The sequence below is a fragment of the Amblyraja radiata genome, chromosome 20 (assembly GCF_010909765.2).
Source record: "Amblyraja radiata isolate CabotCenter1 chromosome 20, sAmbRad1.1.pri, whole genome shotgun sequence".
In the NCBI taxonomy this organism is placed as follows: domain Eukaryota; kingdom Metazoa; phylum Chordata; class Chondrichthyes; order Rajiformes; family Rajidae; genus Amblyraja; species Amblyraja radiata.
The window spans coordinates 41,376,847-41,392,890 of NC_045975.1; the positions used below are offsets into that span (position 1 = coordinate 41,376,847).

General features: G+C 43.1%; 1 protein-coding gene across 1 annotated transcript in view; it reads right to left on the reverse strand.

The window, feature by feature from the left end:
• Positions 1 to 11,164: 11,164 nt before the first annotated feature.
• Positions 11,165 to 16,044, reverse strand: part of c20h11orf58 (chromosome 20 C11orf58 homolog) — a 31,553-nt gene continuing 26,673 nt past the window's right edge. The window contains exons 4-5 of the mRNA XM_033038488.1: positions 14,562 to 14,671; positions 11,165 to 11,814 (exon numbers count right to left, since the gene is read on the reverse strand). Coding sequence (XP_032894379.1) covers positions 11,596 to 11,814; positions 14,562 to 14,671 — 329 coding nt within the window. The 3' untranslated portion in view covers positions 11,165 to 11,595. The remainder of the gene's footprint in view (positions 11,815 to 14,561; positions 14,672 to 16,044) is intronic.

The following is a 16,044-nucleotide window of genomic DNA, read 5'->3' on the forward strand; positions in this document are numbered from 1 at the left end:
GGGTGAGGAGGAGGAGGGGGTGGGAGTGTTGGGGGGTGAGGGGGAATGGAGGATAGGGGTAGAAAGAGGGATGGCGAAGTGCAGTCGGCGAGGGTTGGCGTGACTCGGGTCACAACGGGGATCTCTGGCGTCACAACGTGAACCCGTCAGCCATGCCTGCATAGTTGGGGGCTATGGGTGAGTGGTGGAATATTGCGATCGCGGACCAGCCCCCTCGTGTGACAGGGACCCAACGGGTCCCACTTGGTCTAGTATTAAATAAAATTTTAAAAATGGCAGACAATGGTAGTGTAAAGTCAAAAATCTATAAAGTCAAAAGTCTATATGGCTTGGAGTTATTGTAGTGTTGAAAGTCTGATGTTTGTAGGGAAGAAGCTGGTTCTTCTTCCCTACAACGGGCAGTGGTGGTGGAGCCTCGGCGGTGGTGGTGGAGCCTCGGTGGTGAAACCTCGTGGGTCAAACCGCAGCCGGAAGTGCAGCGATTGATGAGAGCATGGGGAAACCACCATGAGGGGGGGAGGGGGAAGAATAATGAAAGACCAGCCGTGCGGTGACCGTCGTGATGGTGGGGGGAGAACAAAGGTGGAGTCGGCGTGGGTACTTTGTGACTTTGTCAGTGCTGTGTGTGCTGACTATGTGCAGACCTTGGGTAAGCAAGCAAAGAATTTCACTGTGACTTGTCACATGTGACAATTAAGCATTCCATTCTACCCAACCACATACTGCTGCCTTCTCCCCACAACCCCTGACACGTATTAAATTGTGAACTGTATTCAGACTGAGGAAATAGGAATAGCTTCTGGAGATTGATTGAGGGAAAAATTAATCTTTGGTAGTACTAATGGGCAAATTGCCCTCCTCCTTACAGGCTATCGATTCTATTTTTCATTGGTTGGACTGACCAGAGTTTACTTGAAGATTCACTCACTATTACTAAAATTCTTTCTGCCTGTTTCAATAGTGGCTGTAAAGTGTAGGAAAGAAATGCAGATGCTGGTTTAAGTCGAACTAGACACAAAATTCAACACGGCCACTGTTTAAGGTAAACACAAAATGCTGAAGTAACTCAGCGGGTCAGGCAGCATTTCGGGAGATGACATGGACAGGTGACATTTTGGGTCGGGACCGTTTTCTAGTCTGGAGACAAGGTGTGAAATGTGATGCCCGAGGAAGGGATATAGGTGGAAGGGGACAGGGAGAGAGAGAAATGGGTGCCCAACCAGGTGGGGCACAGGAAGGAGAGAGGGGGAAAAGGGGAGGTGGAGGGGTAGTGTTTGTAGGTTTGTCACTTAAAATTGGCGAATTCAATGTCATACCATAGGGTTGTAAACTATCCAAGTGATATACAATACAATACAATACAATTCAATTTATTGTCATATTGGGTGCTGTTCCTCCAGTTTGCATGTGGCCTCACTCAGGCAATGGAGTAGACCCAGGACAAAAAGGTCAGTGTGGTATAGTAATAAAAAAAGAACTGCAGATGCTGGCTTATACCAAAGGTAGACACAAAGTGCTGGAGTAACTCAGCGGGTCAGGCAGCATCTCTGGAGAGCATGCATAGGTGATGGGTTGGGTTTGTGTTTCAGACTGGAAGGTCAGTGTGGGAATGGGAATTGAATGGGAATGGGAATGGGAAAAGTAACGTGGGAATGGGAATTGAAGTTAAAATGATGAGCAGCTGGAGAACCAGCAGGACTTGGCAGATCAAGTGCAAGTGCTCAGCAAAACGATGGCCTGAGGGATTGTGATGAGTAAATAAAACATTTTAATTACTGCAATCTGAACACTGATGAAGGATTTCACCCAAAGAATGACTAATCTTCTCACCGTTGAGTAATGTATATCTATCCAATTTCCCAGTTATTCTTTTCTTCAATTATTTGTCATAAGGTTATAAGTGATAGGAGCAGAATTAGGCCATTCGGCCCATCTAATCTACTCCGCCTTTCAATCACGGCGGGTATATCAATTATGTTGATGCTTATGCAGATTTGGGTGTGAAGTTACAAGTTATTTGTCCCTTGCAACCAAAATCAACGTTAAGACAGTTCAAATGTCTCCTGTGAGGTTGATGAGAAATCCTCGGGTGACCAAACTGTGACCTATCCCACAAATCTGGAGAAAGCACATCCTAGTTCGGAGCTACACTGAAAAGTGCAATAACGTACAGCATTTCAGGCAAAAGGAAATTTTTTTCTTCTGAGAACCCCTGTACAAAGAAAAAGACGAAATGTACATACATCACAATTCTGTTTGAACAGTTGTATTGATCATCTTGACCCAACTGATGTGTCGTTTCTATTAACATTTCTTAAGATGTTATTCTGAGTTCAAAGCTTCTGATTTTTAAAGGGCATTTTTAATTTGGGATCCCACAGTGCATTATGCCAGAGAGTCTGGTGTTAACAAAGCCATAATGTATAGATGCATGGATACATTGCAGGTGGGCTGAGAGCTACCAATGCCGTGTGCTACCTGCGTTTGTTTTTGTTCCATGGCCACCAAACAGTCAAAACGCTAAGTTGAAGCAATTCGAGAAGAGGACACGAACCTGCAGAGAATCACCAGCTGAGCTCCCCTTTCACATGCTCTTCTGGAGCGAAGCAATGAACACTTTTTTGAAGATGGACACAAAATACTGGAGTAACTCCGTGGGACAGGCAGCATCTCCGGAGAGAAGGAATGGGTGACATTTTGGGTCAAGAACCTTCTTCAGTCAAGGCCTCGACCCGAAACGTCACCGATTCCTTCTCGCCAGAGATGCTGCCTGTCACGCTGAGTTACTATGGCATTTTGAGTCTATCTTTGAATTAAACCAGCATCTGCAGTTCCTTCCTACACTATTTTCAACTGAGTCTGCCTGCTACATGCAGGACCAGCTGCCAACTACAAAAATAATTTCAATGTATTTCACTAACAGCCTGTTAGTTTATTTTATGTGTAGGAAGGAACTGTGGATACTGGATTATAACAAAGATAGACACAAAGTACTGGAATAACTCAGCAGATCCGGCAGCATCTCTGGAGAACATAGACACATGATGTTTCTGATCAAGACCCTTCTTCAGATCTATGTTCACCAGAGACCTGCAGGAAGGAACTGCAGATGTTGGTTAATATTGAAGATGGACACAAAGTGCTGGACCAACTCAGCGGGTTAGGCAGCATTTCTGGAGGAAAAGGATGGGTGATGTTTCAGGTCGGATATTTCAGGTCTCCAGACGCTTCTTCCGAACTAGAAGGTAGACACAAAATGCTGGAATAACTCAACGGGACAGGCAGCGTCTTTAGAGAGAAGGGTCGAGACCATTCTTTAGACTGAGAGTCTGGGGAATGGGAAACGAGAGATATAGACGGTGATGTAGAGAGATATCTCCGGTTAAAACCAGCATCTGCAGTTCCTTCCTACGCACTTCTTCAGAACTAGTTTGCTTTAGTTTGGTTTGGTTAGGGTGTGTTTGGTTTACTTTATTATTGTCACGAGGTACAGTGAAATGTTGTTGTAATCCTGTCTCAACCACTCTCTGACAACATAGAAAAAGTGCCCTTATCATAGATGCGGGCTCCGTATAACATCAGCTGGGGTGCAAGGATTGTGGTGAAGGAGCTAATGGAATTTTGACAAAACTCATTACGTCTGTGAGAATCATTATTTGCAACTAGACCAAGTGGGACCCGTTGGGTCCCTGTCACATGGTTCCCTAACGCAACCCTTTCCCCCAACGCAATATTCGACCACTCGCCCATGGCCCCTCTGGGAGGCCTGGTCCCTCAACGCAACCTGTTCCTCAAAGCAATATTCCACCACTCACCCGTTCCCCCAACGCAACCCGTGCCTCCAACACAATATTCCACCACTCACCCATAGCCCCCAACTGTGCAGGGGCGTTTCATTTCCCCTTATTCACCCTCCCTCATTTTAAACTTTAAAAAAAATGCAATTGCACTTGCTAGCAAAGATTATACAGCAGAGCAAGATAGACCACTCCTCCGAAATCCAATGGGCTGACGTGTAGTACATAACGGAACGTCACGGCCGCCATTTGTTTATGCCAAACGCGACATCTTTGGTAGCGGGGACCGACTCCACAGTTATCAAATCTGCTCTTACATCAGGTTGCAGGGAAAAGCAAAGATACTAGAGGCTCCTCTAGTATCTTTGGGGAAAGAGGACGTTTCCTGCACTCCTGAGTTGATCCAGGACTGATTCTCGGTCCCCCCGATACCAGATGAAGGCGGCCGGCGGGAGAGCCTCAAGCGTCTGCCCGCGGTCGGTGCTCCCGAGGGAGGCAGCGGGCAATGCTCCTCTAGTATCTTTGGTGTAATCCGTTCCAAAGATTGATCCGCTCTATCATCTTTGGTGTAATCAGTGTTGTAGGGAACAGTGTGTTATATATAATCGATCACTTCACATATTTAGTTAATATTATTGTAACTTTTATTAATATTATTGTAAATTGCAGCTCAATAAAATGGCATCATGTCATACCCATGTCATACCCATGTCATACTACGCTTTTTTCGCAGAGTGGCGCATCTTGCTCTGGTCTATAATCTTTGCTTGCTAGGGCTGCAAGGTCCAAGTGTCCTGGGATTGCAACATTGTAGCAGGCAGGGCTACAACCCCATTGTGATGTCATAGCTGTAACTGGCATTGCAGATGGAAGACATTTTTCTCAAAGTGGGATTTTGTAAAGTTAAAAATGTGAATAACTTGTAAAATATAACATCAATCTGAACGAAACGTTGATACACCACACCACAGGACAATGGTGAGTAAGGTGGTAGCGAGTCCGTTTTGGCGTCATTCAGGGCATGAATCACACACAGACAGACTCACTAACAAACAAGATGAGTTTTAGTAATATACGACCCATTGGGCCCCGTCCACATCAATGCGTGGCTGCGCGGGAGGGGGTGGAGTGGGGGTGGTGTGGCCTGCGGCGTCACACACACACACTAACCACCCCCCCTTGATATGATATTAATATTATTAATTTGCTCCTTTTACCCCATCCTCCACCATATCCACTCATGCATAGCCCCCAATTGCGCAGGTCCTGCTAGAGGGAGAGGGAGGGGGGTAGAGAGGGAGAGTGAGGGGGTAGAGAGGGAGGGTAGAGCCAGGAGGAGGGGGGTAGAGAGGGAGAGGGGTAGAGAGTGCGCGGCATCACAGGGGAGGGCTGGTCCCCAAACGCAATACTCCAACACTCACCCGTAGGTCCCAATACTCACCACTCCCTAGAGAGAGGGGGGGGGGGTAGAGAGTGAGGGGGGGTGGGTAGAGAGGGAGTGGGGCAGAGAGGAGGGGGCAGAGAGGGAGGGGATAGTGAGGGAGGGGGAGGGGGAGGGGGTAGAGAGGGCGAGGGTAGAGAAGAAGAGGGAGGGGAGTAGAGGGGGAGGGGGTAGAGAGGGAGTATCAGCGGGACAGGCATCTCTGGAGAGAAGGAATGGGTGGCGTGTCGGGTTGGGTCTGAAGAAGGGTTTCGACCAAAAACATCACCCATCCCTTCTCTCCAGAGATGTTACATGTTCTGCTGAGGGAAGACTCGGACCGATCCTGTTACTGCTATCCAAATGTGCCGCTATTTATTTTTTTATAATTGACTCCAGCATCTTCCCCACCACCGATGTCAGGCTAACTGGTCTATAGTTCCGTTTACTCTCTCTCCACCTTTAAAAAGTGGGATAGCATTAGCTACCCTCCAATCCACAGGCACCGATCCTGAATCTATAGAACATTGGAAAATTATCCACGATTTTTAGAGCCACTTCCTTAAGTACCCTGGGATGCAGATCATCAGGCCCTGGGGATTTATCAGCCTTCAGTCCCATCAGTTTACCTAACACCATTTCCTGCTTAATGTGGATTTCCTTCAGTTCCTCCGTCACCCCAGATCCTCTGGCCACTAGTACATCAGGAAGATTGTTTGTGTCCTCCTCAGTGAAGACAGATCCAAAGTACCTGTTCAACTCATCTGCCATTTCCTTGTCCCCCATAATAAATTCAACTTTTTTCTGTCTTCAAGAGTCCAACTTTGGTCTTAACTAATTTTTTCCTCTTCACATATCTAAAGAAGCTTTTTACTAACCTGCTTTATATTCTTGGCTGGCTTAGAATACAACTTCTTCTCCTTGTATTGCATTTTGAGTTATCTTCTGTTGCTCCTTAAACATTACCCAATCCTCTTGCTTCCCGCTCATCTTTGCTACGTTGTACTTCTTCTCTTTTATTTTTATACTGTCCCTAACGTCCCTTGTCAGCCACGGTCGCCCTTTACTCCCCTTGGAATTTTTGTTCCTCTTTGGATTGAACTGATCCTGCACCTTCTGTATTATTCCCAGAAATGTTGTTCCACTGTCATTCCTGCTAGGGTATCTTTCCAGTCAACCTTAGCCAGCTCCTCCCTCATGGCTCCATAGTCCCCTTTATTCAACTGTAACACTGACACCTCCGATTTACCCTTCTCCCTCTCCAATTGAAGATTAAACAACCATATTATGGTACTAACTCCTAATGGCTCCTTAATCTCAAGTTCCCTAATCAAATCATTGTGAGCCATACTATGTTCTTACGTTTTTGCAACATTTGTGCTGTAATATGTTGGCGATATTTTCTGTCAACTGTTGTCAGCTTTTGGTTGAATTAATTGGGACCTTTTAATAAACAAAATTCTTGTTAAAAGAAGAGAGCTTCATTATATAATTTCATTATATAATTTAAAATGCCAACCTACTTCCCGTAAGTAGATAAGCTACAAACCCTTGTCCCATTTTCTTATGAAAAAATTGAAACAACTAGGTTTGATTTGGTTTTATTTATTGTCTCATATTTCGTCTCGGGTGAACCTTAACCTTGCACCTTTGTTATAGTGACTAAATCATAACTGGAAGTATGTGGAGGCTTTGGAGGTTGCAGAGGTTTTCCAGAATGATGTCTAGGTTAGAGGGTGTTAGCTACAGGGAGAGGTTGGACAGACTTGGATTGCTTTCATTGGAACTTCTATCAAGGAGAACCCTCGTTAGACCTCATTTGGACCAGGCAGTTGCAGCATAGGATCCATACACAAATAAAAACAATTCTACTATCGAACGTGTCCAAAGACAGGCAGCTCGATTTGTTACTAACACCTATGAGAGAGAAGCGAGTGTTACCAAACTTCTGAATTCACTGGGGTGGAACCTTCTCCAAGACAGACGTGAAGCTCACCGTTTGACCTGTTTTTACAAAATGTTAAATGGTCAGCTCGACATTGATTACAAGACCTACACCAAACCCAAACCAATTAGGAGCAGACGAGGGCATTCGATCCAATTTGAGATTCCAGCTACCAAGACAGATGTGTACAGCAATTCGTTCTTCCCCCACACAATTATAGCATGGAATAATCTTCACCCTACCATAGTTACCCAACCAGATGCAACTAAATTTAAGGTAGCTCTTTCTTCCTAAAAACCCTTTCTGACTTAAGTCCTCCCTCCACCACCTCCAGTTTAAATTCCAATTTGGAATATTTTGGAGGACCAAGAAACCAAGAACGCCACAGGCTGAGGGGAGACCTGATAGAAGTACATACAATTATCAGAGGCATAGATAGGGTAGTCAAAAGCTTTTTCCCAGGATGTAAATATCAAAAAATAGAGGGTGAGTTTAAAGGAGATGTGTGGGACTTTTTTTTTGCATTTAGGGTGGTCAGTGCCTGGAAGGCAGAGCCAGGTGTGGTGGTGGAGGTAGATATGATAGTGGCATTTAAGTGGCTTTTAGATAGGCACATGGATTATGTACAGGCAGATAAGAGCTGGCCTTGACATCATGGTTAGCACAGACTTTGTGGGCTGAATGGCCTGAATGGCCTGTTCCTGTACTGTCCTCTTTACTAAACCATAAGAGTATATCTGCTCTATTATTGAAGCTAGTTTTGAACATTGGGTATCATTGACTGCCTGTCCTAAAATCTGATTGAGTACTATTTCATGTAAAATTCAATAACAATAGTCAAAGATGCAGTCAATGTGTGCTGGATAGTTGATAAAAAATAATGCATGGTTGAACTTGCCAAAGAAGTACTTGAAATAATGTTTAAAAAACATGTTTTTATTTAAAATTATTTAAATGTATCTCTGTTCTGAGATAACAACACAATGCAGATGGTGGGATCTTGAACAAAGTGCTGGAGGAACTCAACGTGTCAGGCAGCATCTGTGGCGGATATAGATAGGTGAAATTTCTGGGTCGTGACCCTTCCTCAGATCCACTCCTTCCACAGATACTGCCTGACCCGCTGAGTTTTTCCAGCAGTTTTGCTCTTAAATAATTCTATCTTGTTAAATGCTTATCTTTTTTCATTTATTTATTTATTCTCCACTATTCAGAGATATGTAAAGACCGTGACAACTTTAATATCGGTTTGTTTCAGTTCCTGCAGGCTTTATCGCTGTATTGGTAAGGAAATAATTCACATACAGTGCCTGCCCTCCATAATGTTTGGGACAAAGACCCATCATTTATTTAATTGCCTCTTTATTTGTCATAGAAAAAAAATCATGTGTGGTTAAAGTGCACATTGTCAGGTTTTAATAAAGGCCATTTTTATACATTTTGGTTTTACCATGTAGAAATTACAGCTGTGTTTATACATAGTCCCCCATTTCAGGGCAGCATAATAATTGGGACACAGCAATGTCATGTTTAGTATTTTGTTGCTTATTCTTTGTATGCAATGACTGCTTGAAGTCTGCGATTCATGGACATCACCAGTTGCCTTCTCTGGTGATGCTCTGCCAGGCCTGTGTTGCAGCCATCTTTAGCTTATGCTTGTTTTGGGGGCTAGTCCCCTTCAGTTTTCTCTTTAGCATATAAAAGGCATGCTCAATTGGGGTCAGATCGGGCGATTGACTTGACCACTCAAGAATTGATCATTTTTTAGCTTTGAAAAACTCCTTTGCAATATGTTTGGGATCATTGTCATGCTGTAGAATGAACCGCCAGCCAATGAGTTTTGAGGCATTTGTATGAACTTGAGCAGATAGGATATGTCTATACACTTCAGAATTAATTATGCTACTACCGTCAGCATTTGTATCATCAATGAAGATAAGTGAGCCAGTACCTTCAGCAGCCATACATACCCAGGCCATAACATCCCCACCACTGTGTTTCACAGATGAGATGGTATGCTTTGGATCTTGGGCAGTTCCTTCTCTCCTCCATACTTTGCTCTTGCCATCACTCTGATATGTTAATCTGATATGTTTCATCTGTCCACAAGAACTTTTTCCAGAACTGTGGTTAGTCTTTTAAGTACTTCTAAGCAAACTGTAACCTGGCCATCCTATCTTTTCGAGCTAACCACTGGTTTACAGTGTAGCCACTGTATTTCTGTTCATGAAGTCTTCTGTGGACAGTGGTCATTGACAAATCCAACCTGACTCCTGAAGAGTGTTTCTGATCTGTCGGACAGGTGTTTGGGGATTTTTCTTTATTATAGAGAGAATTCTTCTGTCATCAGCTGCAGAGGTCTTCCTTGGCCTGCCAGTCCCTTTGCAATTAGTAAGCTCACCAGTGCTTCTTTCTTCTTAATGATATTCCAAACAGCTGATTTTGGTAAGCCTAAGGTTTGGCTGATTTCTCTAACAGTTTTATTTTAGTTTCTGAGTCTTAGTGGCTTCTTTGACTTTCATTGGCACAACTTTGGTCCTCATGTTCATAAACAACAATAAAACTTTCCAAAGGTGATGGAAAGACTGGAGGAAAGACTAGGTGCTGAGAGCTCTCTTATACCTGCATTAAGGAGGCAATTAAACACACCTGAGCAATTACCAACGCCTGTGAAGCCATGTGTCCCAAACATTATGGTGACCTGAAATGGGGGAGGGGACTATGTATAAACACAGCTGTAATTTCTACATGGTGAAACCATAATGTAGCAATGTTACAAAATGTTGAGATTTTAAAAATCAAGTCTGCAATTTATCCCATCAGATAAAGCATAAAAAGAAGTTTAATTTGACACCTAATTCACTTTCATATCTTCAGTATTAAAATAGTTATGGCCATTTTCATACTCGGAAATTAGCATCTTGTTCACTATTGATTTTCCATTGACTTAACACAAAAGCTGTGATCGAGGACAGTGAAATGGCCATAACTTTCTTAAAAATTAAGAGAACTGAAAGAAATTTTCAGTTATTATAGATTGAAGCATTCTGAAACACATATGAAACAATCTTACTTGGATGACCTGAAATTAAAGCATATAATTAGTTAGTTACCCAATTGTAGCTAATTCCAAACTTCAATTACTAGATCTAAACATCTAACCATTTCTTAAGAAAAGATTAACATTTTTAAATAGCCTAAGTGTCCAAATAACATTCACAAAGAATTCACAATAAAATCTCATTTACATTAATTTATAGGCCAAATGGAAGGAATTTAGTGTTCAATTGCTGTAAATCAATGGCCATTTAAATCAACTTTCGAGTGGAATCCTGTGGAACTCTGTGGAACGCGCTGGTTTAGAACGTTCCCATTGCGTTAGATTTGTACCCCATATGCCCAGAAAAATACTGCGGGATTTAATGGGGCCCCAAATTAGCTACTCGCAACATAAAACTTTGTATAAAGGGATCTTAAGAAGCCCTTTTTAATGTAAAAATAAACAACCTACCTTCCGTTGTCCCCTGTATGAGATCCGTCCCGTTGTCGGCGGGCGCGGGTTTAGAGGATAATTTTTAACCTACTATAACAATTAAATTAACCCATTAAATTTAAAAATAGCTCCAGCGAAAGAATCTCCCAACGATTTTTCGTCAGCAACTAAGTAGGCTGAACAACCTCGATTTGAATAGCCTAGGGAAAATCGCGTTTTAAACCCGCCCCCCTCTCAACGACGCCAAAATCACGCACACGGGCTGGGACAGATCTGCAGCGACGCTTAAGGTAGGTTTTGCAACATACCTACATAATGTATAAAAATACCCTTTAATAAAATCTGACAATGTGCACTTTAACCACATGTGATTTTTTTCTATCACAGATCTCAAATTGTGGAGTACAGCGGCAAATAAATAAATGATGGAACATTATGGAGGGCACTGTAGAAGTGTGATAGATGGAATTTCCAGCTCAATCTTTAAACTTCTAATAACAAAATAGTCATTTGTTGTAAAGACTTGGACTTTTATTTTATATACAGTGTATGAACAGCTAAAAATGTTTCTATTAGCCTTTACCATTTATACTTGAATAAGTTCTCTCTCTGGAAGTGTCAAAAAATTGGACAAATGATATGCATCTATAAATTACCACAACAACCGAGTAATATGTCTCAATTCAGACATTTCACGCTGAGAAATCATTTAAAATGCAGGGGGCAGACTTTGCAAAAAGATAACACAAAGGAAACTCAAGACCATATCACAAAATAAGAGATGTAAAAACTTAATATAGGAAACACTACGGACAAAATGTTGGCAAGAGCAAGTCGTACACTAAATCAGAAAATAATTCCAATGGCATTCTTTGTTCAGTGAAATGTATAGGAATTATACAAGTCAGAACTTTGAACACAAGACCATTAAAGGAGACCATTAATTTGTAGATGACTTTACAAACATCATCTTATAATTGCTTTTCAGGTCCTGCTTTTTGGCGTCTGTATCTTCGGACTCATTCTCTTCGTTACTGGATTTCACGTTGTCTGAAGAATAATCCTTGGGCTCAGCCTTGGTGTCAGAACCATCCGAGCTGCTGGACGCCTCATCTTCTGCAGGACTGACCTGTTGCAACTCTGGCTCGGCTGCCTCTGGCTGCAACACAGATGGACATTAATGATTCCCGCAGGGCTGTCAATTAGTTGCATTCACTCAACATCACAAATTACCACGAGGTTCTGCAAAACACTGTAAGGAAGTCGAGATCGGCAGCCTCTGCGTCACATTTTCAGGGGGGATTTCAGGTTTTGTTCAGATTAAAGAAGGTGTCGAACCACCAGTTGCTGGAAAATCAGTGGTGGACTTGTAGCTAGTCGATTCCTCGTCTCAATGGCTCAGAGTAATCAATCTAATACCACTTAGTTACAGATGCCTCTTGACAATTAGGCCAAACACTTGTATTAAAAATCTTAAAATATAAAGAACTATTGTGCAAGAATTGTTTTCCAAACATTAATATCTACACAGCGCTTAATTTTATCCAGCAGAGGAACATTTTAATTCTATGAATTCAAATATGCTCCTCTATTGCTCATGTATTTGGTGCCAAAAACATGATAGTTGTTTCTGTACCACAGACAAACAGCACTGTAAGGCAGAGTGCATCAATGCCATGTGGATGGAGGATAACTTTCCTCTACTGAACTCCATGGCCAAAATGCTGGGAACTATATTCTGCACTCGGTATCTTCCACTTTGCTCTATTTGCTCTACTTGGATGGTATACAAAACAAAGCTTTTCACTGTACCTTAGTACACATGACAATAATAAATCTAAACAGAAGTCAGAAAGAGTCTTATTATGCTGCTTACCGTAATCCAAGGGGTCCGAAGAATATTTGGACCAACCAAAACAAACACCAAACAGTTCCGTTTTACAATTAAAATCATATCTGGTCATAAGGATTGTATACCTTGATTAGAACGGCTGTCAAGAGTTATGAGAGAAGGTAGTTTGGGGTTGAGCGGGAAAGATAGATCAACCATCATTGAATGGCGGAGTAGACTTGGGAACAGAATTAGGACATTCAGCCCATCATGTCTTTTAATAATTCTTTGGCTTAAGTCTGGATCAATGGTCACCTTGGATTTGATGGGTAAAGGGCCTGTTTCCATGTTGTATCATTCAAACCTAGGGCCTACACTGATCTGTCCTACCTCACTGTGTATAAAGCATGGTAGACAAAAGTGCTGGAGAAACTAAGCGGGTGCGGCAGCATCTATCCAGCGTAGGAATTAGGCAACGTTTCGGGCCGATACCCTTCTTCAGACTGATGTAGGGTGTATAAAGCATGCATGTGTGTGTAAGATATACTGAGCAAACAGTACCAGCGACCAAGAACCCCACCGACACTATACTTACTATGCACTAGGGAGAATTTACAATCTTTACCAGAGCCAATTAACCATTCCAGGTGGAGACCGGAACAACCACACGGTCACAAGAAGAATGTACAAACTCCGTACAAACAGCACCCAAAGCCAGGATCGAAGCTGGGCCTCTGACTCTGTAAGGCAGCAACTCTACCTTTGTGCCACTGTAATCCCCTTAATTGAAAAGACAATAGACAATAGGTGCAGGAGTAGGCCATTCGGCCCTTCGAGCCATTCAATGTGATCATGGCTGATCATCCCCAATCAGTACCCCGTTCCTGCCTTCTCCCCATATCCCCTGACTCCGCTATCTTTAAGAGCCCTATGTGAGAAAAAGTGTTTCCTCGTCTCCGTTCTAAATGGCTTACCCCTTATACTTAAACTGTGGCCCCTGGTTCTGGACTCCCCCAACATCGGGAACATGATTCCTGCATCTAGCGTGTCCAAACCCTTAATAATCTTATATGTTTCAATAAGATCCCCTCTCATCCTTCTAAACTCCAGAGTGTACAAGCCCAGCTGCTCCATTCTCTCAGCATATCACAGTCCCGCCATCCCGGGAATTAACCTTGTAAACCTACGCTGCATTCCCTCAATAGCAAGAATGTCCTTCCTCAAATTAGGGGACCAAAACTGCACACAATACTGCAGGAGTGGTCTCACTAGGGCTCTGTACAACTGCAGAAGGACCTCTTTGCTCCTATACTCGACTCCTCTTGTTATAAAGGCCAACATGCCATTCGCTTTCTTCACTGCCTGTTGTACCTGCATGCTTACTTTCACAGACTGATGAACAAGGACCCCCAGATCCCGCTGTACTATCCCTTTTCCCAACTTGACGCCATTTATATAGTAATCTGCCTTCTTGTTTTTGATACCAAAGTGGATAACCTCACATTTATCGCCATTACTCTTCATCTGCCATGCATCTGCCCACTCCCCCAACCTGTCCAAGTCACCCTGCATTCTCATAGCATCCCCCTCACAGTTCACACTTCCACCCAGCTTTGTGTCATCTACAAATTTGCTAATGTTACTTTGAATCCCTTCATCCAAATCATTGATGTATATTGTAAATAGCTGAGGTGCCAGCACCGAGCCTTGCGGTACCCCACTAATCACTGTCTGCCATTCTGAAAGGGACCCGTTAATCCATACTCTTTGTTTCCTGTCTGCCAACCAATTTTCTATCCATGTCAGCCCTCTACCCCCAATACCATGTGCCCTAATTTTGCCCACTAATCTCCTATGTGGGACCATATCAAATGCTTTCTGAAAGTCCAGGTACACTACATCCACTGGCTCTCCCTTGTCCATTTTCCTAGTTACAATTTCAAAAAATTTCAGAAGATTCGTCAAGCATGATTTTCCCTTCGTAAATCCATGCTGACTCGGACCGATCCTGTTACTGCTATCCAAATGTGCCGCTATTTCATCTTTTATAATTGACTCCAGCATCTTCCCCTTACCTCACTGAAGCCGAGTCCACAATGTCGTCTGTTCCTCCCCGACAGCTGGCTGTCCATGCTCTGGTGAAACTGGTGCTCCAGCTCCTCGTTTATTTTCTTTTCTTCATCACCTTCAGCAAAAATCAAGAACATTCACCATAGATCCAATCGCCTAATCATTGAACTTTAAAATCAATCCTCAGACATAGGACAGTACAGTAGAAACAATGAACTGCAGACACTGGTTTATACCAAAGATACAAATGCTGGAGTAACTCATTGTCGAAAAGGAAGGGCGACGTTTCGGGTCGAGAGGGTCCTGACCGAAAACATTACCCATCCTTTTTCTCCAGAGATGCTGCCTGACCCGCTGAGTTACTCCAGCACTTTGTGTCTATCTCTAGACCAGTACAGCACAGGTACAGGCCCTTAAGCCCACATATTCATGCAGGGAATCCAAGCCTCTTAAACAGTAGTGCATTCCAGGCATAAAAACCCCCCCAAAAAAAACTTGCCTCACACATCTCCTTTAAGGCACAAAAACAACAGAGTATTGTAGTTGGCACTTAGGGTATATTAAAGACATGATGTCAGTGTCTTGAAAAACACCAGTGGATAAGTCCCTCAGGACTGATGGAGCAGAGAGAAGGTTACAGAGATTTTTACAGAGAGAAACAAAGGAGATTTCTGGGGCTCTGTCAGAGATCCTTGTTACCATCTTTAGACCCGGTCGAGGTGGCAGAAAGCAAAGATCATAGAAGGCTAGGATAGACCACTCCTGCAAAATCCAATGTGCTGACGTGTAGTACGCAACGGAGCGGAACCTCCGCCATTTTGGGAAACCTGACCCGACTTCCGTTATGCCTCTCGCAGTGTTATCAGCGTTGCGGGGGAACAGTATGTGTGATATAGCTCATCTACCAAATTCATAATTTTGTCAATTTTCTTTTTAAATGTTTTCCTCCCTGCTTAATCTATCTGTTTCTGCCAATTTCCCTCCCATCCTTCCCCCATCACCCTATTTTCTGCAGTTTCCCTTGTATTGCTCTAACACACACTATCTACAAATATAACATTATATACATATATATATATCTATAATATAAAAGTGTGTGTGTGTGTGTCTGCCTGACTTGTGGCTGCCAGCCTTTGATTCGTTGCTACGCCAACACCAGACGCACAATCGCCAAGATTTTTTCCATTTCGGTAGAGATTTCACTTTTCATTCTAAGTATCCACTCTTGATTAAATTTCGTCGTGTTTATGTACACATTTTTAATAAAATCCTTCTCTCCCCCCCCCCCCCCTCCCCAAAATTTCAAAAGAAAACAACTTCTCACCCATAGAATGTTGGTGAACGTTCCATCGTATGATGTCACAATGCCCAATGCTCACAGATGTCCAATCGGAATGGATCCATTCACATATGCCTTTGCAGCAGCCCCAGCCCCAGCCCCTCCTCCCCCCCACCCCCGCAGCCTGTGTCGAAGCGCGTCATCACGTG